At 47.9% G+C, this 20,715-nt stretch overlaps 1 protein-coding gene across 1 annotated transcript in view; it reads left to right on the top strand.

Moving 5' to 3' along the window:
* The window catches only part of CRAMP1 (cramped chromatin regulator homolog 1), a 77,266-nt gene that overhangs the window by 36,855 nt on the left and 19,696 nt on the right, over nt 1–20,715 (top strand). Inside the window, exons 7-11 of the mRNA XM_084882564.1 lie at nt 12,956–13,041; nt 13,443–13,566; nt 14,831–14,912; nt 15,430–16,560; nt 20,089–20,269. Of these exons, the coding sequence (XP_084738690.1) occupies nt 12,956–13,041; nt 13,443–13,566; nt 14,831–14,912; nt 15,430–16,560; nt 20,089–20,269 (1,604 nt within the window). The remainder of the gene's footprint in view (nt 1–12,955; nt 13,042–13,442; nt 13,567–14,830; nt 14,913–15,429; nt 16,561–20,088; nt 20,270–20,715) is intronic.

The following is a 20,715-nucleotide window of genomic DNA, read 5'->3' as shown; positions in this document are numbered from 1 at the left end:
CCACTCATAAGTATGTAAACCCTCTGGCTGTGGTCGCACTTCTAGGAAATAATTAGGTCAGGGTGAGCCGTTCTTGTGAGGATGTACCTCACAACAGTGCTCATGTTAGTTAGCAAAGGGGTATCAAGAGTAAAGAGCTGCCCTAACTGGTTTGGTCCAGTGGATTGAGCGTCGGCCTGCAGACAGAAGGGTCTCAGGTTCGATTCCTGTCAAAGGCATGTACCTTGGTTGCAGGCATATACCCAGTAAGGGGTGTGCAGGAGGCAGCTGATCGATGTTTCTCTCTCATCGATGTTTTTAACTGTCTATCCCTCTCCCTTCCTCTCTGAAAAAAAAACTAAACAAACAAACAAAACACAATAAAATATATATAAAAGAGTGAAGAGCTGCTTCAGTGTCAGGCAGGATTGTTTTCAGAAGCAAGGCCGAGCCAGTGCCTGTGTGACTGCATGGCTGAAACAGGTCCTTTGGACACGTAACCTCCACACCTTATACCAGGGTTCTCTTGGGGTAGTGGGTACATGGTTACCCCCACTTTCTACTTCCTACTTTTAAAAAGAAAAACATTTAATAAGAATGTACTTTTATCAGGAAAAAAAAATTCCATATTGGGAAAGATGTTCTTTTATTAGTTTTAAATTACTATGATCAAGTTTTCTCTGTGGGGATATATTTATAAAAATAACATTTATCTGTATTTCTGGCAACAAAAATGTAACATGTGGCTTAAGGCTTGGTTGGGCCCTGTTGTGTGAGGGGAACCTGTCCCTCAGTGAGGTCTGGAGACCACAGGTGTCAAACACCATCAGGATCTGGCTCCAGCAGAGCCCAGAGGCTCTGGACTGAAGGAGAGTCCAGCGAAGGCCCGGCACCCTCTGCGGCGCTCCTGTTTCTTTTCCTAGGCCCCATGACAGCACCTGATGTCTAGGGCTCAGGAGTACTGCTGAGGGACTGGGCTTTCCTTCTGACCGTTGCTGCCCCTCCCCTGGGTCACAAGCTCCTACTTACCCTTTGCTACAAGCTCCGATGCCACCCTCACTTGAAATAGCAAAGTCTGCATGTCACATATCCTTCATTTGTGACTCGTCAGCACAGTGCTCCTACCACTGCTGTTGGTGCTTACCTCTCAGTATCCTCACCAGCCTGTAGCTCAGAAAGGGTCTCCACTTCAGCCTGATATGTTGGGGCAGGCCCCAGGCCTTGCTCAGTCTGAGTCCCACAGACCCTCTGACAGTCCTGGGCAAGAAGGACATTGATGCTAGTTGCTGCCAGCTGTTTTCTCCATTGAGATAAAAGAGCATTAAAAAGCAAGACAACTGTTTTGTTACTCTTTTAGAAAATCCTATAATAAAGAGGTAATATGCAAATTGACCATCATTCCAACATACAAGATGGTCGCCTGCATGTGGATACAAGATGGCTGGCAGGGGAGGGCAGTTAGGGGCTACCATGCCAGCAGGGGAGGGCTGTTGGGAGTGACCACGCCTGCAGCGGAGGATAGTTAGGGGTGACCAGGCCAGCAAGGGCAGTTAGGGGTTACCAGGCCGGCAGGGGAGGGCCGTTAGGGGGTGATCAGGCTGGCAGGCAGAAGCAGTTGGGAGCCAGCAGTCCTGGATTGTGAGAGGGATGTTCCAGATTGCAGAGGGTGCAGGCTGGTCTGAGGGACATCTCCCCCTTCCATGCACGACTTTTGTGCACTGGGCCTCTAGTGTTGTCATAAAAAAAGTTTAAATATTAGAGAAATTGATAGAATAGTACAGCAGCCACCTGCATACCCTTCACCTGAATTTACCAGTAGATGTCAAGAGAATTAGATGCTCTTTTTCATAGAGGATAGTGTCAAGGTAGCTAGTGTCAAGTCCTCATTCGGTACATAGTGAAAAAGATAAACAAGAATTTCAGCCAATGGTGGACAAATGCAGTGCCGCCTCTGAGATACACTGCTGAGTGATCCAGCTGTAAGGAACCCATAACGGGTGCCTCCAGCTCTTAAGGGTCTCACCTGCTCACCTGATTACTCTGGGCTTAGGTGCCCTACCCGTTACATTGTCATCTCTCAGAGAGGTGCTTTGAGACACCCAAGAAAGGGTTTGGAACAACATAAGGTGGTGTGCCAGCTCAGTGAAAAGTTATCTATCTGAAGCCATAGAGAGATCTGAGGCAAAAAGCCTCCTGCCTGGCATGTTCATCATAAGTTCTAGAAGGATTTAAGTACCTTAAAACGTGTGCTAGGCACAAATATGGGTGCTGGTTATGCAGTGGTAGTAGAGCTGGGGCAGGGCAGCTAATGAAGCTCACTGAATCATTTTGTTGGAGAGTGGGGTGGGGTGGGGGAATCTGTGAACAGGGATGGGCAGGGGTGATGTTGGGCCAGGCACCTCTGCAGGCTGAATAGGAATTTGGGGATCCGGGTAGTCTTGGCAAGAGTCTCAGAGGAGCAGAGCCCCCAATTCTGGATGAAAGCATTCCTCTAGTTCTATATATATAGGAGCAAGGCAGGGTACATAGCATCCATTTTTTAAACAAATTTTACTTTTAGTCATTTTAGGTTTACAGGAAAAGTGAGTACAGAATTTTCCTATATACCCCCTTTCTCTACACATGTTCTCCTCATTATGAGCATCTGATATTAAATGGTACATTTGTTAGAATTGATAAGCCAGTATAGATGCATTATTAGCTAAAATCTTTCAGTTGATGGTTATTAGCAGCATTCAGTGCCAACCAGGAATCCCCAATTTGGGGTGTGGTAAAAAAGGAAACTAGAGGCCGAAACCGGTTTGGCTCAGTGGATAGAGCGTCGGCCTGCGGACTTGGAGGTGCTGGGTTTGATTCCGGTCAAGGGCATGTACATTGTTTGTGGGCACATCCCCAGTGGGGGGTGTGCAGGAGGCAGCTAATTGATGGTTCTCTCTCATTAATGTATCTCTCTATCCCTCTCTCTTCCTCTCTGAAAAATCAATAAAATATATTAAAAAAAGAAAAAAGACAAAATGAGCCACGTGTTTTGTTTTTTAAAAAAGAAGAAACTAGAGCAAAACGAACTTAGTTGAGATATAGCATAGCCAGGCCCCTCTCCAACTACCCTGTTTCCCCGAAAATAAGACAGTGTCTTATATTAATTTTTGCTCCCAAAGATGCACTAGGTCTTATTTTCAGGGGATGTCTTATTCCATGAAGAAGAATACAGTACACATTTATTATTAAGTGAAAATAAAGGAAATTTATTATCTGTATACGGTACGGTAGTACGGTAGTTATCAACACAAACCAGACAAACTGTGAATCCTACAGTATCAAGAATTTACCATTTATTCAGTGACAATCATGTCATCATCTTCTGGAACATCATCATAACAATCCAATTCCTGAATTTCCTGGTGAATTTCTTGTGACTCCATTTCTTTCAGAATCAGTGGACCAAATCTCTCATGTTTAGCAATAGCACTGTCTTTAAATGAGTACTTCTTGTCAAGGTAGCCTGCTCGCAGTGCATTTGCAATGCAACTGTCAGTGATTTTCTCCCATGAATTCTTCACCCAAGTCACAACTCCTTGCAGTTTAGGTTTCACAACGTTTCTGAGACAGAGCCTGGGAGGGGGCCTTATTTTGGGGGGATGCCTTATATTTCACTCAGAAGGAAACCTGTAAGTAAGTCTTATTTTCGGAGGATGTTTTATTTTTGGGGAAACACAGTAGGTACCTCTGCTGTCCTCCTTGATGGTATGTTCTGCTGCTGCTTTTTTCTTTTAAAAAAAATATATTTTGGGAGAAACCAAGATGGCGGCATAGATAAACACCTGGTGTGCTGCTCGCACAACAATTTTAAAAATTAAAACTAATATAAACGACATCTATCATCCAAAACCACAGGAAGGCTGGCTGAAAGAGGGGAACACAAGCACTGAAAAGCTGAGGAGCCTCGGTACGGAGGCACACAAATCGGGCTGGTGGCGGCGACTGGGCACGCAGTGAGGCTTTTCTTTTTAACCCGAAAGGAAACAAGCTCCCTATCATTTTGAAATCCAGTTTCTGGGGTCACATGGGGGACCCAGATGCCCAAGGGGAGAAGCTGGTCTGTTGGCCATCAGGTCCGAAGTGAGGGCGACTCTTGCAGAGGTGTGCACGCAGCAATCATTGTTTACTGCGCTGGAGCACAGGGAAGCAGGGACTTGGAAACACCAAAGGGCAGGGACTGCTGATGGCAGCCATTGCTGTTAGCCACACCCCAACCTAGTGAGTCCTGAGACCGGGTGCCACCCTGAGGCCCCACCCCACCCCACCCTGTGACCCTGCCCCGAGGCCCCGCCCACACATTCTACAGACCCTCCCAGGCACTACACAGCTGCTTTTACATATGAATGGCCTGTATTGAGGCAGCTTAACCAGATATAAACTGCAGCTCCAGCAACAAAAAACCTAAGTCCCAAGCAAACAGGAGAAAACTGTAGTTCTCACTGTAGCTCCTGCAGGGTGGCTTCAGACAGTAACTGAACTGAATCCCATTGGAGATCCAGAAGCCAGTGTTCCTAGTGGTCAATTTCAACCACTCACAGCCATAAGTGACACATTCGGGAGACGGACACAGTGAGCACCAAAGCCCCATTGAAACAAACCTTGTCTCCAGCGCAGCAGTTCTTCCTTTATAGACACAGCGGGTCCTCACAGACAATTGGCCTGGAGATCAATTCCTCCCAGAGTACCAACAGCAAACAAGGCTTAATTAGACCAAGACTTTGCACTCAGCCCACAAAGGGATATACCAAAAGAGACCGCCCCAAGCGATTGGGGAAGCTGATAGGTCACCTACTATACAAAGCCACTCCATCAACACAGGGAGGAGACACAGAAACATGTCACGAATGGGAGAGATGGAGGAAAGCAAACTACTGGACGACACAGTTCAGAATCACATGTATAAGATTACTCAAGAATTTTCTAAAAACCTTTGAGAAACTTGATGAGACCTCCAAGAAGCTTGGTGAGACCTTCAAGGACCTTAATGAGAATACCAAAAAAATGGAAAAGGACCAGTCAGGAATTAAGCATACATTGTCTGAAATAAAGAATATACAGAAACTCAACTATAGATCAACATACCCCAAGAATCAAACCAAAGATCTGGAATATAAGGAAGAAAAAGTCACCCAACCGGAGAGGCAGAAAGAAAGAATAATCCAAAAGTGTGAGGATAGTGTAAGGAGCCTCCGGGACTGCTTAAAACGTACCAACATCCAGATTTTTGGGTTGCCAGAGGAGAGCGAGCAGGATATTGAAGGACTATTGAAAGAAATAATGATAGAAAACTTTCCCTACCTGATAAAAGAAATACACTTACAAGTTCAGGAAGTATACAGAACCCCAAACAAGAGGATTCCAAGGAGGGACACACCAAGAAACATCATGATTAAAATGCCAAGGGCAAAAGACAAAGAGAGAATCTTACAAGCAGCAAGAGAAAAACAACTAGTCACCTACAAGGGAGTACCCATATGACTGTCAGCTGATTTCTCAACAGAAACTATGCAGGCCAGAAGGGAATGGCAAGAAATATTCAAAATGATGAACAACAAGAACCTACAACCAAGATTACTCTACCCAGCAAAGCTATCATTCAGAATTGAAGGTCAGATAGAGCTTCACAAAGAAAAAATTAAAGGAGTTCATCACCACCAAACCAGGATTACATGAAATGCTGAAGGGTATTCTTTAAGGAGAGAAGGAAGAAGAAGAAAAGTAAAGGTAAAAATTATGAACAACGAAACGACATCAAATACATACCTACCAAAAAGTTAATCTAAAAATCAAGTGAATAAAAAATCTGAAGAACAAAATGGACTGGTGAACATAATAGAAACAGGGACATAGAAAGGGATTGGACTAACAATTCTCAGGGGGAAGGGATTCGCTGAGGGGTGAGGGAAGAAATTTGACAAGAATCTTAACACCTATGGATGAAGACGGGGTGGGGGGGAAAGGGGTAAGGGCATGGGGTGGAGTTGGGAATCAGGTGGAGGGGAGCTATAGGGGAAGAGGGGGGAAAGAGGAACACCTGTAATAATCTGAACAATAAATATTTATTATAAAAAATGTTATTGATTTATTTTTATAGAGAGAAAGGGAGAGGGATAGAGAACTAGAAACATCGATGAGAGAGAAACTTCGACCAGCTGCCTCTGCACACATGTACCTTGGTTGGGGATGTGCCCGCAACCAAGGTACATGCCCCTGACCGAATTGAACCCAGGACCCCTCAATCCGCAGTCCGACTTTCCATCCACTGAGCCAAACCTGTTTTGGCAATGCTCTGCTTCTTGCCAATGTGCTTTGCACTGCACTGGTCTGCTCTGCATGCAGTACTTTGGTCTGCTCTGTTTTGTGCTATTCTGCTCCAGCCTGGACTGCTGTGTTCAGCAAGACATCTTCAGCCAGGGAATAGTCTTTAGTGGTCAGAGGAAGGAGAAAGTGTGCTCTCAGAGTCACAAGGGAACTGGCTAATAGGGATAGAAGTCCCCTCCCTGGTCACTGATTGCTCTTTCAAGCAAATGAGGACTCTAAATCCTTACAGTTGGGTTAGTTCAAAAGGCACTGTCCTGATTGGTCAGAATAGAGCTGCTCTGAGTGGTTGGAGCTGCACAGCTCCAATTGAATGGTGAAAAACAGTTCTATTGGTTGAAATGGGATTCCAGGAACTTCTTTATTAGGGCTGGCTCAGATGGCAGAAACACAGTGCAGCCAGGCAATTCAGTGCTGGCTTCTCCCTAAAGTGCAGTTTGCATGAGAGATTCCTGTGAACAAATAGCTATTAGGCTCTCTGTTTTATTTATTTTTATTTTTTTAATCCCCACCCAACGACATATTTTTCATTAAAACTAGAGAGAGAAAAACCTCAATCAGTTGCCTCACACCTGCACCTCAACTAGGGATTGAACCTGCAACCTGGGTATGTTCCCTAACCAGGAATTGAACCCATGGCCGTTTCGGTGCATAAGATGGAGCTCTAACCACTGAACAACACCAGCCAGGGCGAGTTTCTGTTTTCTTAAAATTTGAGTCCAGTTAGCCACAAGGAGACCTTTTTAATAGGTGTCGTCTTTCTCAGGGTTCACAAGTCCACGGTTCAATTAGGGTTCACTCTTGGTGGTGTACATTCTAAGAGTTTTTGACAAATGCATAATGTCCTGTCTCCACTATTACAGGATCCTGCAGTTTCACTTGCCTAGAAAGCCCCTGTGCTCAACCGATTTATCTCTTCCTAACCTTCAGTCTAGCAACCTCTGACTTTGTACAGTCTTCATAGTTGCCTTTTCCAAAAAGTCAGAGTTGGAATCATACAGCAGGCAGCCTTTTTAGACTAGCTCTTTTACTTACATTTCTGAGTTTTTACAAAAGTGTGGAGTTGTGTACCACCACAATCAAGATACAAGAGAGTTCCCTCATCCAAGGTTTCCTTGTGCTCTCCTCCTATAATCATCCTGGCCCCATGCCTGGCCCCAGCAACCACAGAGCTGTTCTTCGTCCCCTGTAGTTCTGCCTTTCCCAGAATGTCATCTAAACAGGACAGTCCGGGTGGCCTTCTGAGGCTGGCATCTTCCACTCTGCAATAGACACTGACAGCCATCCATGTGGCTGCATGGGATCCGGTCACGCCTTTTCCTGCAGAGTGTCTCCAGTGTGGCGGTTTCGTGGTCCGTTTATACATCCACCAAAGGGACAGGGCTGTTAATAGAAATAAGCAACTTTAAACATTTTTTTTCTCCTGGGCACATCTTCAGTGGAGGAGATGGTAAGTGTGTGCCTAACTCTATATGGACTGCCAGAACTTTCCAGGGAGAATTCCAGTAGCTCCTTTTGAATCATCCTAGTGGCAGTGAAGTGGTATTTCAGTGTGTGTGTGTGTGTGTGTGTGTGTGTTTAAAATATATTTTTATTGATTGCAGAGAGGAAGGAGAGAGAAAGAGAAACATCAATGATGAGAGAAAAATCATTGATTGGCTGCCTCCTGCATATCATACTGGGGATGGAGCCTGTAACCTGGGCATGTGCCCTGACTAGGAATTCAGCTGTGACCTAGTTCATATGTCAGTACTCAACCACCAAGCCACGCTGGCTGGACTCATTGTGGTTTTGATTAGCATTTCCGTGATGACTAATGATGTTGAGCATCTTTCTTGTGCTTTACCATTTGTGTATTTCTTCTTTGGTGAAGTGTTTGTTCAAATTTTGTGCCTATTTTTTTATGTTTGAGTTTAGAGAGTTCTTTATATGTTTTAGACCAGCGGTTGCCAACCAGTGGTCCACGAACCACAGATTGTCTGTGAGGTCCGAACGGTTGGCATCTGCTGGTTTAAAGAAAGGTTGGCGATCACTGTTCTAGACACCAGTCTTTTATCAGATAGGTGATTTGTAAATATTTTATTCTACTCTGTGACTTGTCTGGTTATTCTCTCTTTACTATTGTCTTTCAAAGGGCAGAGTACTTAGGTGTTTTTTTTGTTGTTGTTGTTGTTTTGTTTTTTTGTTTTTTACTAGAGAAAAATATCTTTACTAAAAAATCATAAACCAGACAGAGTTCAGTAAGCAATTTACAGGTTAGTGAATTAGAAAGTAAAAGAATTCATAAAAGCATAATTCGATAAAAAAGTCTCTTCAGCTACAAATGTATCAGGTAGTAGTTCTGGGCATGTCCTTCAATCCTTACTTGTACTGGAAACACATGAGGAATATAGTACACTGTATGTTCCATTAAAAAGTTTAAGATACAAAAAAAAAATAGGTCTCAATCAGTCACCTTTTGTGTTATTCTAAGTGAATAAAATAAAATATTCCTGCACATTTAACACTCTTCTCCAGTGTGAACTTTCAGATGATTAATAAGACTAGATTTTTGACTTATGGGCTTCCCACATTCATTACCATTCGTATGGCTTTTCTCTAGTGTGAACTCTCTGGTGTTTAATTAATGTACTTTTTTGACTAAAGAACTTCCCACATTCAGTACGCTCATATGGCTTCTCTCCAGTGTGAACTTTCTGGTGTGTAATAAGAATTGATTTTTGGCTAAAAGACTTCCCACATTCATTACACTCATATGGCTTCTCTCCAGTGTGAACTTTCTGGTGTGTAATAAGAATTGATTTTTGGCTAAAAGGCTTTCCACATTCATTACACTGATATGGCTTCTCTCCAGTGTGAAGTCCAAGGTGTACAGTGAGGTGAGCTCTTCGACGGAAGGAAACCCCACATTCACTACACTCATACATCTTTTCCAGGATGAACTCTCTTAATGTCCAATGAGGTTAAAGAATCGTCTAAATACTTTCCTACATTTCTTACACTCATAAATCACTTCTCCAGAAAATTCACCTTGACATTGAACAGCTTTCAGGATGTGGCTTGCAGCATTTTCACAGTCACCGCACTGGTGATCACTTTTACAATCAGGAAATTCAGTAAATCCTCACTATCACAGTGTAGCTCCTTGATGTTGAGTGGCCTGGTGCTGGTGAAGCTCCAAGGTAAACTTCAAATCTTCCCCAATCTCCCTGCTAGTTGAAGGCACCATGGATAAGCAGAAGCTGTACCTGCTCATATAGGATGCCCTGTCCATACCTTGTTTCCAGGCCTCCTCTCCACATTCATTCCTCTGGTGCTGGTGAGGGTATGCACTGAAACATAAGTCTCCAACACATGTATCACTACAGTAGGCTTTCTGCTCAAAGTACATTGAATGTGAACCAGTTAGGTGAAAAATATGTTGTAACACAGAGAAACACCACTTACACAGAGGGATCCTCTGGGTGGCTTGAGCTGTCTTAGAAGCCCTGTCCTGTGACTCTCCTTGTATAGATACACTATGATCAGAACAGGCCTCCTCATCATCCATTTTATGCCAGCAACCTACAGATGATACAAGTGCAAACACTTCCAGCATGACATTGCAGTACAAAAGTCTCTGAGCCTTATCAAGGAGCCCCTATTCCTCCTGAGAGAAGGTAATGACCACGTCCTCAAAGTCACATCCGACCTGGGCGGCAGGACCTGAGAGGCCGCTCCCCAGGCAGGAGGGCTCCGGGGGCCAGGCTCCAGGGTCGCTGTGAGCAGAGAGGAACCTGGAGTCACGGAGACGCCAATCTCGGGCCGTTGGGTCCTAAGCCTCCTCCGCCTCCTTCTGAGGACCAGTGTGCTGAACCCGTGAGTCCCTGAAGAACCTGGAGTTCTAAATCGAGTACTTAGTTTTGATTAGCCATCCAATTTGTGATCCTTTTCTTTTGTGGACTAAAGTGTTGTTGCTAAGAACTTTGCCTAATAAGGTCACAAAGGGGTTTTCCTGTTTCCTTCTAAAAGATTTATTGTTTGACATTTAAATCCATGCTCTACTTTGGATTTTTTTTTTTTTTTTTATGATGTAAAGTTAATACCTAGGTTCTTTTTTGCCTATGGGTGTCAGTTGTCCCAGCCTTTTCTGTAGAAAAGACCATCATCTAAGGTCAATTGACAGTACTGTGTCTTTTTTAAGACCTTTAAGTCAGTTCTATTGATTTGTGTCCATTCTTTCACCAATAGACATCAGTTTTTTGTACAAAGTGAAAAGCTTGTAAGGTGAAACGGAGATGCGGGGAAATTAATACAGTGCCTTGATTCAAGACCAAAAAGCATTGAGTATTTAACCAACTTCCTGTCTATGCTTCTCTTATAGACCTTTTTCAATTAGCTGTGGATCTCCTTTTGTTATAAAATTTATAGAATTAGATAAAAGAGTAAATGAATTGAGAAAAGCTCCAAAATTAAATCTTATTATAATACATTGGTCACAGACCCAGCAGCATGCTTATTGAATTTACCAAATAACTTTGCAGAGAAGAAAATAAATCTCTCAGAATGGAAAGCCAGACTCCCATGCACTTAGAGGGATTATTCTATTGCCTGTTCTGTCAAAGTAACACTCAAGTGTAGGGGTTCAGATAGAATCCTCTGTTTTGTTACATCCCATCAGAGGTCAAGCTGGCCTGGCCTGTCAGTTGTCTCGTCTGTCTTCCAGCCACAAGGCTGGTGTGTGAGGGCGGGGAGTACAGATCATGTCCCAGGACCGGGGCCAGGCCTTGAGAGGCCTTTTCTGTATGAGCTTGAACATAGCTTTCCCTTGTACAGGCTCCAAACTCAGGCTGCTCATAGAGCTTCCATTTGAGAGAAAAGGAAAGGAATTGTATTCTCAGGATGGTTATCTCGTCATAAAAAGGGGGCTGCTCAATTTCACTTTTTTTTTTAAAAAAAAAGGAAGTCACAGAATGGCAGTTTGACGGAAAATGTGATCATCACAAACAGGTGCCACATGACACAGCTCCACCTGCTCTTTAAGTCTTGCGTGCTACTGTTGTTTTGTTTGGGAGCAGATGCAACAAAAAGTGGCGATGGGCAGAAAAGTCCACCTGTCCCCAGAGCCCTTTATTGGAGGAGGTTGTCCAAGAATCGACTTGGTGCTTAATTGTTGCTGCTTTAAAGCTCTCCTCCCAGGTCCCTCCTCGGTAGCACCTCGTGGCCCTGGATTGCCCATGAGTTTGTTATATGTCTGCTTCTAGAAAACAGTCAAGCAAACAAAAAACAGGATTAAAAACAATATACAAAGATCTTGAAACTTTTGTAAAACAGAAACCTACATTTGTTTGCCAGACACACGGTGGCTGGCCAAGGCCTTTTCTTCGATGGGCCCATCCTCAGAGTTCTGGGTTGTTTTTATCTTAGAAGCTCTAGTTAAGATGCATCACTTGCGATTAAGCATTTTCAAGTGGAACGAGCATAGAAATACACAGCAGTGGGACTGCAGAGTGCTTCCAGGTCATCCTCAGTCTTTCATAGTTGTCTTGCCCACACTCAACTTGACTGCGATTTTTAAAAAACAATCTACCCTTACTGAGTAATTCCAAAGCATTCTAAGTGTGTTTATTAGAAAGAACTATTTCTTGTGGCTCTTATACTCATTTATAGTATTTCTCTTAATTCTAACACTACTAGAGGCCCAGTGCATGAAAATTCATGTACTAGAGGGGGGTCCCTCAGCCTGGCCTGCCTCCTTTCACAGCCCGGGAGCCTTCAAGGGCGGGAGGTGACACAGTGATCAGGGGAAGGTGATGCCCCATCATACCTCTGCTGCTGCCACTGCCAGCAGCGACAGCGTAAACCTCAGGCAGCCCATCCCAGGCTTGCCTCTACCTTGGGCCAGCCCTGAGGGGCTGAGTGGACTCGAGGACGCCATCTTTGAGGGCGTGGTAGCAATTAGCATATACCCTTATTGGCTGTGGATGCCACTGTCTTTGAGGGCAGGTCAGTCAATTAGCATGTTCCCTCCTTACTGACTGTGGGTGCCATCATCTTTGTGATGGTATGAGGGTCAATTAGCATATTCCCTATTTATTAGATAGGATATAAAGTATTGCCACACAGTGTCACCTCAGCTATGACAGACAGACTTGAAGCAGGCCCACTGACTTGATGCCTCGTGCCTGCTGGCTGTGAGTGCCTTATATCCCCAGGTCTCAGAAGTATGGTTTACAGAGGTACTGGGGGACATTGCTGATGCGGTGATGTGGTCTCCTAGAGTTGAGTTGAGGTTACATAGAGATGGGTTGAAACCTACTCTCAAGGGACCTGAGGGGGAGGAGTGAAGGGTACATCATCTGGTATCTTAGGGGACTCACTGTTAAGGGCTTTCCAGGGGGTTGGACAGCAGATAATGCTGTACCCTTTACCAGGCAGGAGGCAGGGCAAGTTTCCTGTGAATGGCAGGCATCCCATTTGCAGGTGAGCTGTGAGTGGGAAAGTATTGGACATCCAGAGCCATGGGACTGAGCAGGAACTCTGAAAGCCAGCATGGGTGCCCAGCCAGGGCCCTCCCTGAATAGGACAGAGAGCTACTTTTCATTTAGAGGTCTCAACATTTCCTTAAAATTTTCCCCAGGGCCACCACAGTGCGTTACAAAGGAAGAAACCTGCGAATCAAAGCACCCATGTGCCGAGCCCTGAAGAAGCTCTGTGACCCAGATGGTACGTAGAAGGTGGGCTGGGGTGGGGTCGAAGGTGTGTTCTTTTCTGCTCCATTAGCTATTGATAGGCCGAGCTCTGTGTCCGAGCATTCCTAAATCCATGGGCAATTCTTGGCTCCAAAGCAGTGTCTCTACTCACAGCATTCAGATGGAGTGTTAGCGGTGGCAGGAGGGAGTCCCGTGGCCTCGTGTGGCCCAATCCTTGTCCCGGCTTTGTGGGTACCCTAGTGGCCCTGTTGGTGCTTCTCTAGGCACAAGTTCTTGTGGGCTTCTCTGCCAGCTCTGCTTCGCCTCCCAGGCCATTTGTCCACGGCTCCTGCTGACTCAGCTGTCTGGCCAAGGGCTTTGCCTTCTGCATGGCAGTCTATTTGGCCAGGCTCTCACTGCCCCTTCCTGTCGCAGGCTTAAGTGATGAAGAGGACCAGAAGCCAGTGCGTCTGCCCTTGAGAGTCCCGGTAGAGCTACAGCCAAGGAACAATCATGCCTGGGCCCGCGTACAGAGCCTCTCCCAGAACCCCCGGCTCAGGTAACTGCCTTTGGAGTTTGTAGGGAGCCAGCTGGGAGGGATATGAACAGAAGGTGGTATTTGGGTTCCCTCGTGGATTCCTGGGTGAGCTCCAGAATTACATGGGGTTAGCGTGCGGGGTAGGGTACTGTTGGGGGCCTGGAGGCATGAGTCTCCAGGCCAGGAGCGGGTGTGGGAAGATGTGATTATCAAGTTGATGACTATAACATTTCCCCCATTTCCTTTCCATTTCTCTCTTACCCTAAAGTTTTGTGTCTGGTTTGTGGATGGGGCACCACCATGAGTACAGACCATTTTCCAGTTACACATTTTTATTTTTATAGATCGAAGAAAAAGTCAAATAACATAGAACTAACCATTAGTCTTTTTAAGATATCCCATTCAGGATGCTTGAGTACTTTCACATTCACAGTATTGTACAACTACCATTTCTATTTAGTTCCAGAATATTTTTATCACTCCAAAAGGAAACCTGGTATCCACTAAATGATTGCTTCTCATCCCCCACCCCTGGTCCTTGGCCCCCAGCAATCACAAATGTACCTTCTATCTCTATAGATTTGGCTGTTCTGGACATTAGGCTTAAATGGAATCTCATATTGTCATCCTTTCTTTCTGATTTCTCACTGAGCATCATGTTTTCAAGGTGCTGAGCATCCACACTGTAGTGTGTGTGTGCGCTTCATTCCTCCCGTATGTATTTTTATTTTTGGAGGGTTAATTAAGGCTGGCCAGCCTTCTTGAACCCAAAAGGTGCTTATTAGAATAGTTTAATTCTATTAAGCTCGGTTGTGCCAACATCCATGTTCTGGGTGAGATCTTGCACTGTAAAGGGTACATAGGTCTCCGCTTTATCTTCTTGCAGTTTTGAATAAGTCTCTAGTTACTCAATTTAAAAGGTTCATTTTTTGCCGAAATTGGTTTGGCTCAGTGGATAGAGTGTCGGCCTGTGGACTGAATGTACCTTGGTTGCGGGCATATCCCCAGTAGGGGGTGTGCAAGAGGCAGCTGATCGATGATGCTCTCTCATCGATGTTTCTAACTCTCGCTTCCTCTCTGTAAAAAATCAATAAAATATATTAAAAAAATAAAAGGTTCATTTTTAAGAAAGGGAGTCATTGTGGCTCTGGCTCCGCATTGGTACCTTTTCTAGATGCCTTTACTCTTTATGGCATTGACTTGCTGCCAGCAGCCTCGGTGGCTCTTCAGAAGGTTCCATCCCCATGGTAACAGCTTTCCTCTTCCCACCTATTGTTTCCTACAGGATGATCGTGGAGCTCCATCGCAAGGTCTCCAGCCTCATTGAATTTTTGAAGCAGAAGTGGGAGCTCCATGAAGTGCGGATTGTATCTTTTTTCTACTAGAGCAATTCCCTTCCCCCTCCTGCACCACCACCACCACCACACCATATCTACAGCATCTGCTGCCTCAGAATGGTGTCTGTCCCGCCTCTCGCTCCCAGAATTGCACTGGGGCCCATGTGGTGTAGCATCTATGCTGTGAGATGGTATACAGCCAGAACTAAAATCCATAGCCCCCTGTCCTTTAGGTTTTGGGGTGAGGTCCCGTTTTAGACCTGGCAGAGTTAGAACTCGGTCACAGCAGCCCTCCACATGGTGAGTAACTACCATCTGGTTCATGGGGTATGGCCCAAGCATCCCTGGGAGCAGGTTGATCAAATGACTAAGGATAGTTTCAGACTTACCCTTAGCCAGCTCTCAGCCCTGCCCGGTCCACAGCCAGAACAGTGTGTGCTGGGAGTAGGTTCCTAGAGAAGGAAATACCTGAGTCATGCCTTTCCCAAGGCCCTGTGATGCCGAGGGGCGGGTGCTGCTGCAGGTGGTTCCTTGACATTGCGCTAAGCGAAAGACGCTTGCGGAGCGGCAGCTGCAGGATTCGTTTGTGGAGCCGTCACAGGAGAAAGTAATGCTGCACCTGTTCCCAGGGGAGAACTGTACGCTGACCCCACTCCCAGGAGTGGCCCGTGTGGTGCACTCCAAGGCCTTCTGCACGGTGCACTGGCAGGAGGGTGGCCGGTGCAAACAGAGCTCCAAAGATGCCCACACGCTGCCCCCAGCTCAGATCCTGGGCATTCAGAGCGGGCAGGGTACGGCCAGGGGCCAGGTGAAGTGCCCAAGGAGCGGCACCGAAGGCAAGGGCGGGGGGCGGCCTCCTCCCTCCATGGACACTTCTCAGAGCTCTGGAGAGAGTTCCCCTGAAAGTGCCCTTGGGGAGGGGGCTGCCCCAAGCCTCAGCAGCCCGAACGCTCCCGACAGGCTTCCCCCTGGGCTCCAGGATGCTGGGGTACAGACCCCTACGGCAGCTCCTATGGAGGTTGGGGAAGGCCCGGCCCAAGAGCCCAGGGCCACGACTTGTGCCTGTGGCCAGCTCCCAGAGCTGGAGGATGATCTCTCTCTCCTAGACCCCTTCCCCCGCTACATGAAGTCCTGCCAGGACCTCATCCTCCCTGAGCCGTGCCACTGTGCAGACTCTCGGCTCTCAGTGTGTGTCTCCCCAGAGACTCAAGCCCCCAGCAGCGCAGAGGTGGCCAACCTTGCCCGGACCAGGGCACCATCTCCTGTCCGTGGCCTATCTGGCCTGGAGCCTCAGCCCAGCCCAGGGCTCCAGCCAGATGCTTGCACTAAAGACTCAGCAGATGCTCCTGCGGAGGAGCCCCAGGAGAAGGTGAGCCCCTCGGACCCCCCGCCACCTCAGGGACAGCCTGCCAAGCCTCCAAAAGATGTCCCTGCCAGCCGGCTGGCCCAGCAGCTCCGCGAAGAGGGCTGGAACCTGCAGACCTCCGAGAGCCTGACACTGGCCGAAGTCTACCTCATGATGGGAAAGCCGAGCAAGCTGCAGCTGGAATACGACTGGCTGGCCGAGCTGGGCCCGGAGGGCCAGGCCCCGGGCGGTTCCCCACCTGCCGCCTTTCACAAGCAGCGCCTCCTCAGCTGCCTCCTGAAGCTCATCTCCACTGAGGTCAACCCCAGACTGGTGAGTGAGTGTCGGCATGGCTCTGTTGGCACCCAGAGGGCAATCAGGCCCAGCCCCATAGCAGCTGGCCAAGAGTCCACAGGCTCCTCAGGGAAGGGCAGGAGGCCGGGGCCTCAGTGACCAGAGAGGCAGAGGTTCTCACAGACCAGGTTTCATTCTATTCAGCAAGGCCATGCTGAGCACTGACTGGGCCTTTGGCTTCTTGCCAGACAAGGGACCTGTCCTTCCCTTCTAGGCTCACACAGGGCTCCAAAGAGGACAGCAACCAATGGGCCATGCCTTTAGGGCCTTGCTAGGATCCAGTGTTTCTGCTGAGCCCTGTGCATGCCAGCCAAGGGTTCAGTGTACCGAGGTGAGGTGGCAGGCTTGGCCAGGACTGAGCCAGATTGGACTTTCTCTAAGTATCAGGAGTGTTGCAGGCTTCTGCAGAGGAATGACAAGGTTGAGTTTGCACTTTAGAATGGCTGTCCTGGGAGGACAGGGGTGGCACAGCCTCAGTGAAGGCAGTGGAGCTGGGAGGCGACACGAAATGCTGGGGCTGAGAGCTGCACCGTGTGAGGCTTAGCTTTGTGGGGCTACCCCCAGGAAACCTCTGCAGGCCAGCCTCCACGGGTAGCTGTCCAGGAGACGGCTAGTTGAAGTGTCTGGGGCTTCTCAGGAAGGTCCTAGATGAGTGGGTGATCCCTGAGCCCAGGGAGTGACCATGATGGCCCAGGGAGGGGTGGTCATGCCAGGCAGGCCATGGCTTGTGACCCCAACCAGGGGAGGCCGATTAGCAGAGCTGCAAATGGGGCAGAGACTTTTGCTGAAGGGAAAGTCTTGTAGGATCTCCTGGACACAAGGGCAGAGTCCTAATGCAGGCTGTTCCCGAAATAGCAGGGTGTGAGTGGTGGTTAGAAGACTGGAGGCTCATAGTTCCAGGGGGAACAGCTGAGGGAGCTGAATGCTGTGGCTTTGGAGGACAGGCAGGACTGCAGGCTCACTGTGCACCCCTCAGTACTGATTCCCAGTCAGTACCAAGTGTAAGTGGTGCCCGAGAGCTCACACCACACCTTCCACTTTCCTGGACAGTCACTCAGTCTGTGAATTTGCTGTTCTGCCTTCGTTTCTGGTGTGACCCTCCCACCAGGCTCCTCTTCGTTTTCTCAGTGTGCCCCATGCAATGCTTTGCACACAGAGGCTCTCAGTAGAGCAGGTGAAGTGAATCAGTGCCGGGAGAGGTGCGTGGGAACTGGCTGGATGCTGCAGAGGCTGGTGAGGCAAGCCTGAGGGTGGGAGATGGCCTTTGGAGGTGCCCCTCGGTCAGGCATGGGCAATACTAGGTGACTGGGCAGAGATTATGAGTTTAAAAACGTTTTCAAGTTTATTTTTTGGAGGGTGAGGAAAAGACTGAGGGACACATGAGTTTGTCCAATACCTCATGGAAGGAGGCCAAGCTGGACTGGCTCCTGAGAAGGCTGGAGGAAACACTGCGGAGGTAGTGGCCTTGTCCCAACCTAAGAGGAGAGTGGAGCAGGTTGGAAATACTGTTGCAGAGAACACAAAGCAGAATGCTCAGAGCCATGGTTCCCAACGTGGGTCGGTCCCCTGTCAAGTCTTGGCTTTACCTGGGAACTTGTTAGAGATCAGCTTTGCCTGGGAACTTGATGCAGGTTCTGGGGCCCTATACACCGTGCTGGTTTTTTGTTTTTGTGTGTGCGTTTTTTTGGTGTTGTTTTTTTTTTGTTTTGTTTTGTTTTGTTTTGTTTTTTTGTGTGTGTGTGTGTATTTTAATATATATTTTTTAATATATATATTTTTTTTATTGCAGAGAAGAAGGGAGAGGGAGAGAGAGATATATAGTCATCAGTGTTGAGAGAGAATCATTAATTGGCTGTTCCCTCATGTTCCTCACTGGGGATTGAGCCTGCAACCCAAGTCGGCAGCAGGCATGTGCCCGACCAGGAATCGAACTGTGACCCCCTGGTTCATAGGTTGACACACAACCTTGAGTCACACTGGCCCGGCTATAGACCGTGTTTTGGCACCCTCTGCCTGGTCCACCAGGTGATACTGATGCTTCTCAAGTGTGAGAGCTGCTGACCAGAGGCCCCAGCTGAGAGTGGGAACCTTGAATTAGAGATGGATAACCTGGCCTTTTGGTCTCCCTCCTGCTGAGGTGCGGGTGAATCACTGACAAGAGCAAGTGCCCCGGGGGTCTGTGGTACCCTGGCTGGGCACTCAGTTGGACAATTGGATAATGAGTCAGATTGAATAAGCTAAGCAGGAAGAGCTGGGGGCAAGGTGTGTCAGGGCTGGTGGCTGAAGGACCATGGGCGGTACAGAGGAAGCAGGAGCCTCTGAGCCAGCAGAGCAGCTGAGAGTGTGGATAATGGGTTCTGTAATTTACTGGAAGGTCCCCCAGTGAGCCTTGGGTGTGGATACCTCAGAGAATGTGGAGGTCAGGGTAGGTAAAGGCACCAGGGTGAGAACAGCTGGATGGGAGTGTCTCTGTTGAGGACTCAAGAGTGGAGGCAGTGCCCTCAGGCAGCAGTATGAGAAACCCCTGGGGTTTGGGATTGACTCAGCAGGGAGCTCTTCAGCTGTGATTGCGTTTCATTCTAGAGTAGGGGTGTCGAACTCAATCAGAGAAGGGGCCAAAATCTAAAATCCAGCCTAAATCGCAGGCCGAATGGTTTACTGAACAGTCATAAACTGACAATGTCATAAACTGACAGCGGAGTGCAGTGATGACAGCGCGGTGCGGGCCACATTGCAAGGCCTGGCGGGCTGGATTTGGCCCGCGGGCCTTGTGTTTGACACATGTGTTCTAGAGGTTAAATCTGTATGTCTTTTTCTACTCTCTGTAAGAGGAGGCCATGGCAATCGTTGTTTTTTTATTTTTTATTTTTATTGATTTTTTTACAGAGAGGAAGAGAGAGGGATGGAGAGTTAGAAACATCGATGAGAGTGAATCATCGATCAGTTGTTTCTTGCACACCCCCCTATGGGGATGTGCCCGCAACCAAGGTACACATCCTTGACCAGAATCGAACCTGGGACCTTTCAATCTGCAGGCCGACGCTCTGCCACTGAGCCAAACCGGTTTCTGTGGCAGTCATCGTAAGCTTGTTTTTTCAAAGGCTAGTTGTGGTCCGCTGCAATTCAGCAACTTCTGGCAGCTAGAGCGAGCCCTTCCTGGCCAGGCCCCGATGCTCTTTGCTTTCAGCCATATGTCCCTCCTCCCTCCCTTCCTCTAGTCACTTACTGATGGTTTGCCAGTCCATGCCACCTGTCTGTGGGCAGTGAGGGCAGGGTTTTCAGGAGGGAGAACCCTGGTTCCCCTGAGTGCCTACCTGACTGGTGATTTTAAAATGCCACTGCTGAGTGATGCAGGTATGCTGACCTTTGCCATGGAATGTGGTCGCTTAGCCTTTGCTGTCCATCTGATTTCAGGGAGTTCTTGTGCCTCCTGCTCCTGGGCACTCCTTCCAGAACCATTGTTCACGGGCTGAGTGTGGCTGTTGTTTCTGCCCATTTCTGTCCTAGGCTCCAGAATCGAACGCCAGCTCCGTGGCCTCAGCGAGACCCGCCCCGGAGGAACAGTCGACGCCCCCCCCTGGGAAGGTGGTGAACATCAGCTCCCGGAGCCCCCGCTGCCCGAGAAACCAGTCTGCCCTTCGCAACAGCAAGGCCTTCTCGCCCAGCTCTGCGCCTTGTCCCTCCTCAGGTGAGGCTCGGCGGCCACTTTGACCAAGGGCCCACCGTCCTGGGTGCCCTCCTGGGCATGGGGGCTGTGCCAGGTCTGAAGGCACAGGGATTCCCGAGGCCTGGCCCGTCAGCCACGGTCCCGGAGGAGGTGAGGAAAACGGAAATCACCGCTTCCTCAAAGGGAGGGTGAGGTGGGCCTGTCAGCAAGGGCTTTGGGTCCTAGGGGGCATGAGCCCTTGGAAAACGCGAGGTAGCCCTTGCCAGTCCGTTCCCTTTGGGGGCTTTGGGCTTTGGGGGGGCAGCAGAGCCTCCATTACATGCTGAGTTGGAGGTTTATGGGCTAAGAAGGCTTGGTTCTTTCTGAATCTCCTAAATACTGTTTTCTTTTTAAATATTTTTTTATTGTTGACAATATTACAGAGACGTTTTCCCTCTTAACCCCCCTCCACTCAGCTCCTACAAACC

The sequence above is a fragment of the Pipistrellus hanaki genome (assembly GCF_964339955.1).
Source record: "Pipistrellus hanaki genome assembly, chromosome: 4".
NCBI classification, from domain to species: domain Eukaryota; kingdom Metazoa; phylum Chordata; class Mammalia; order Chiroptera; family Vespertilionidae; genus Pipistrellus; species Pipistrellus hanaki.
This window is presented reverse-complemented; position numbering and strand designations above follow the sequence as displayed.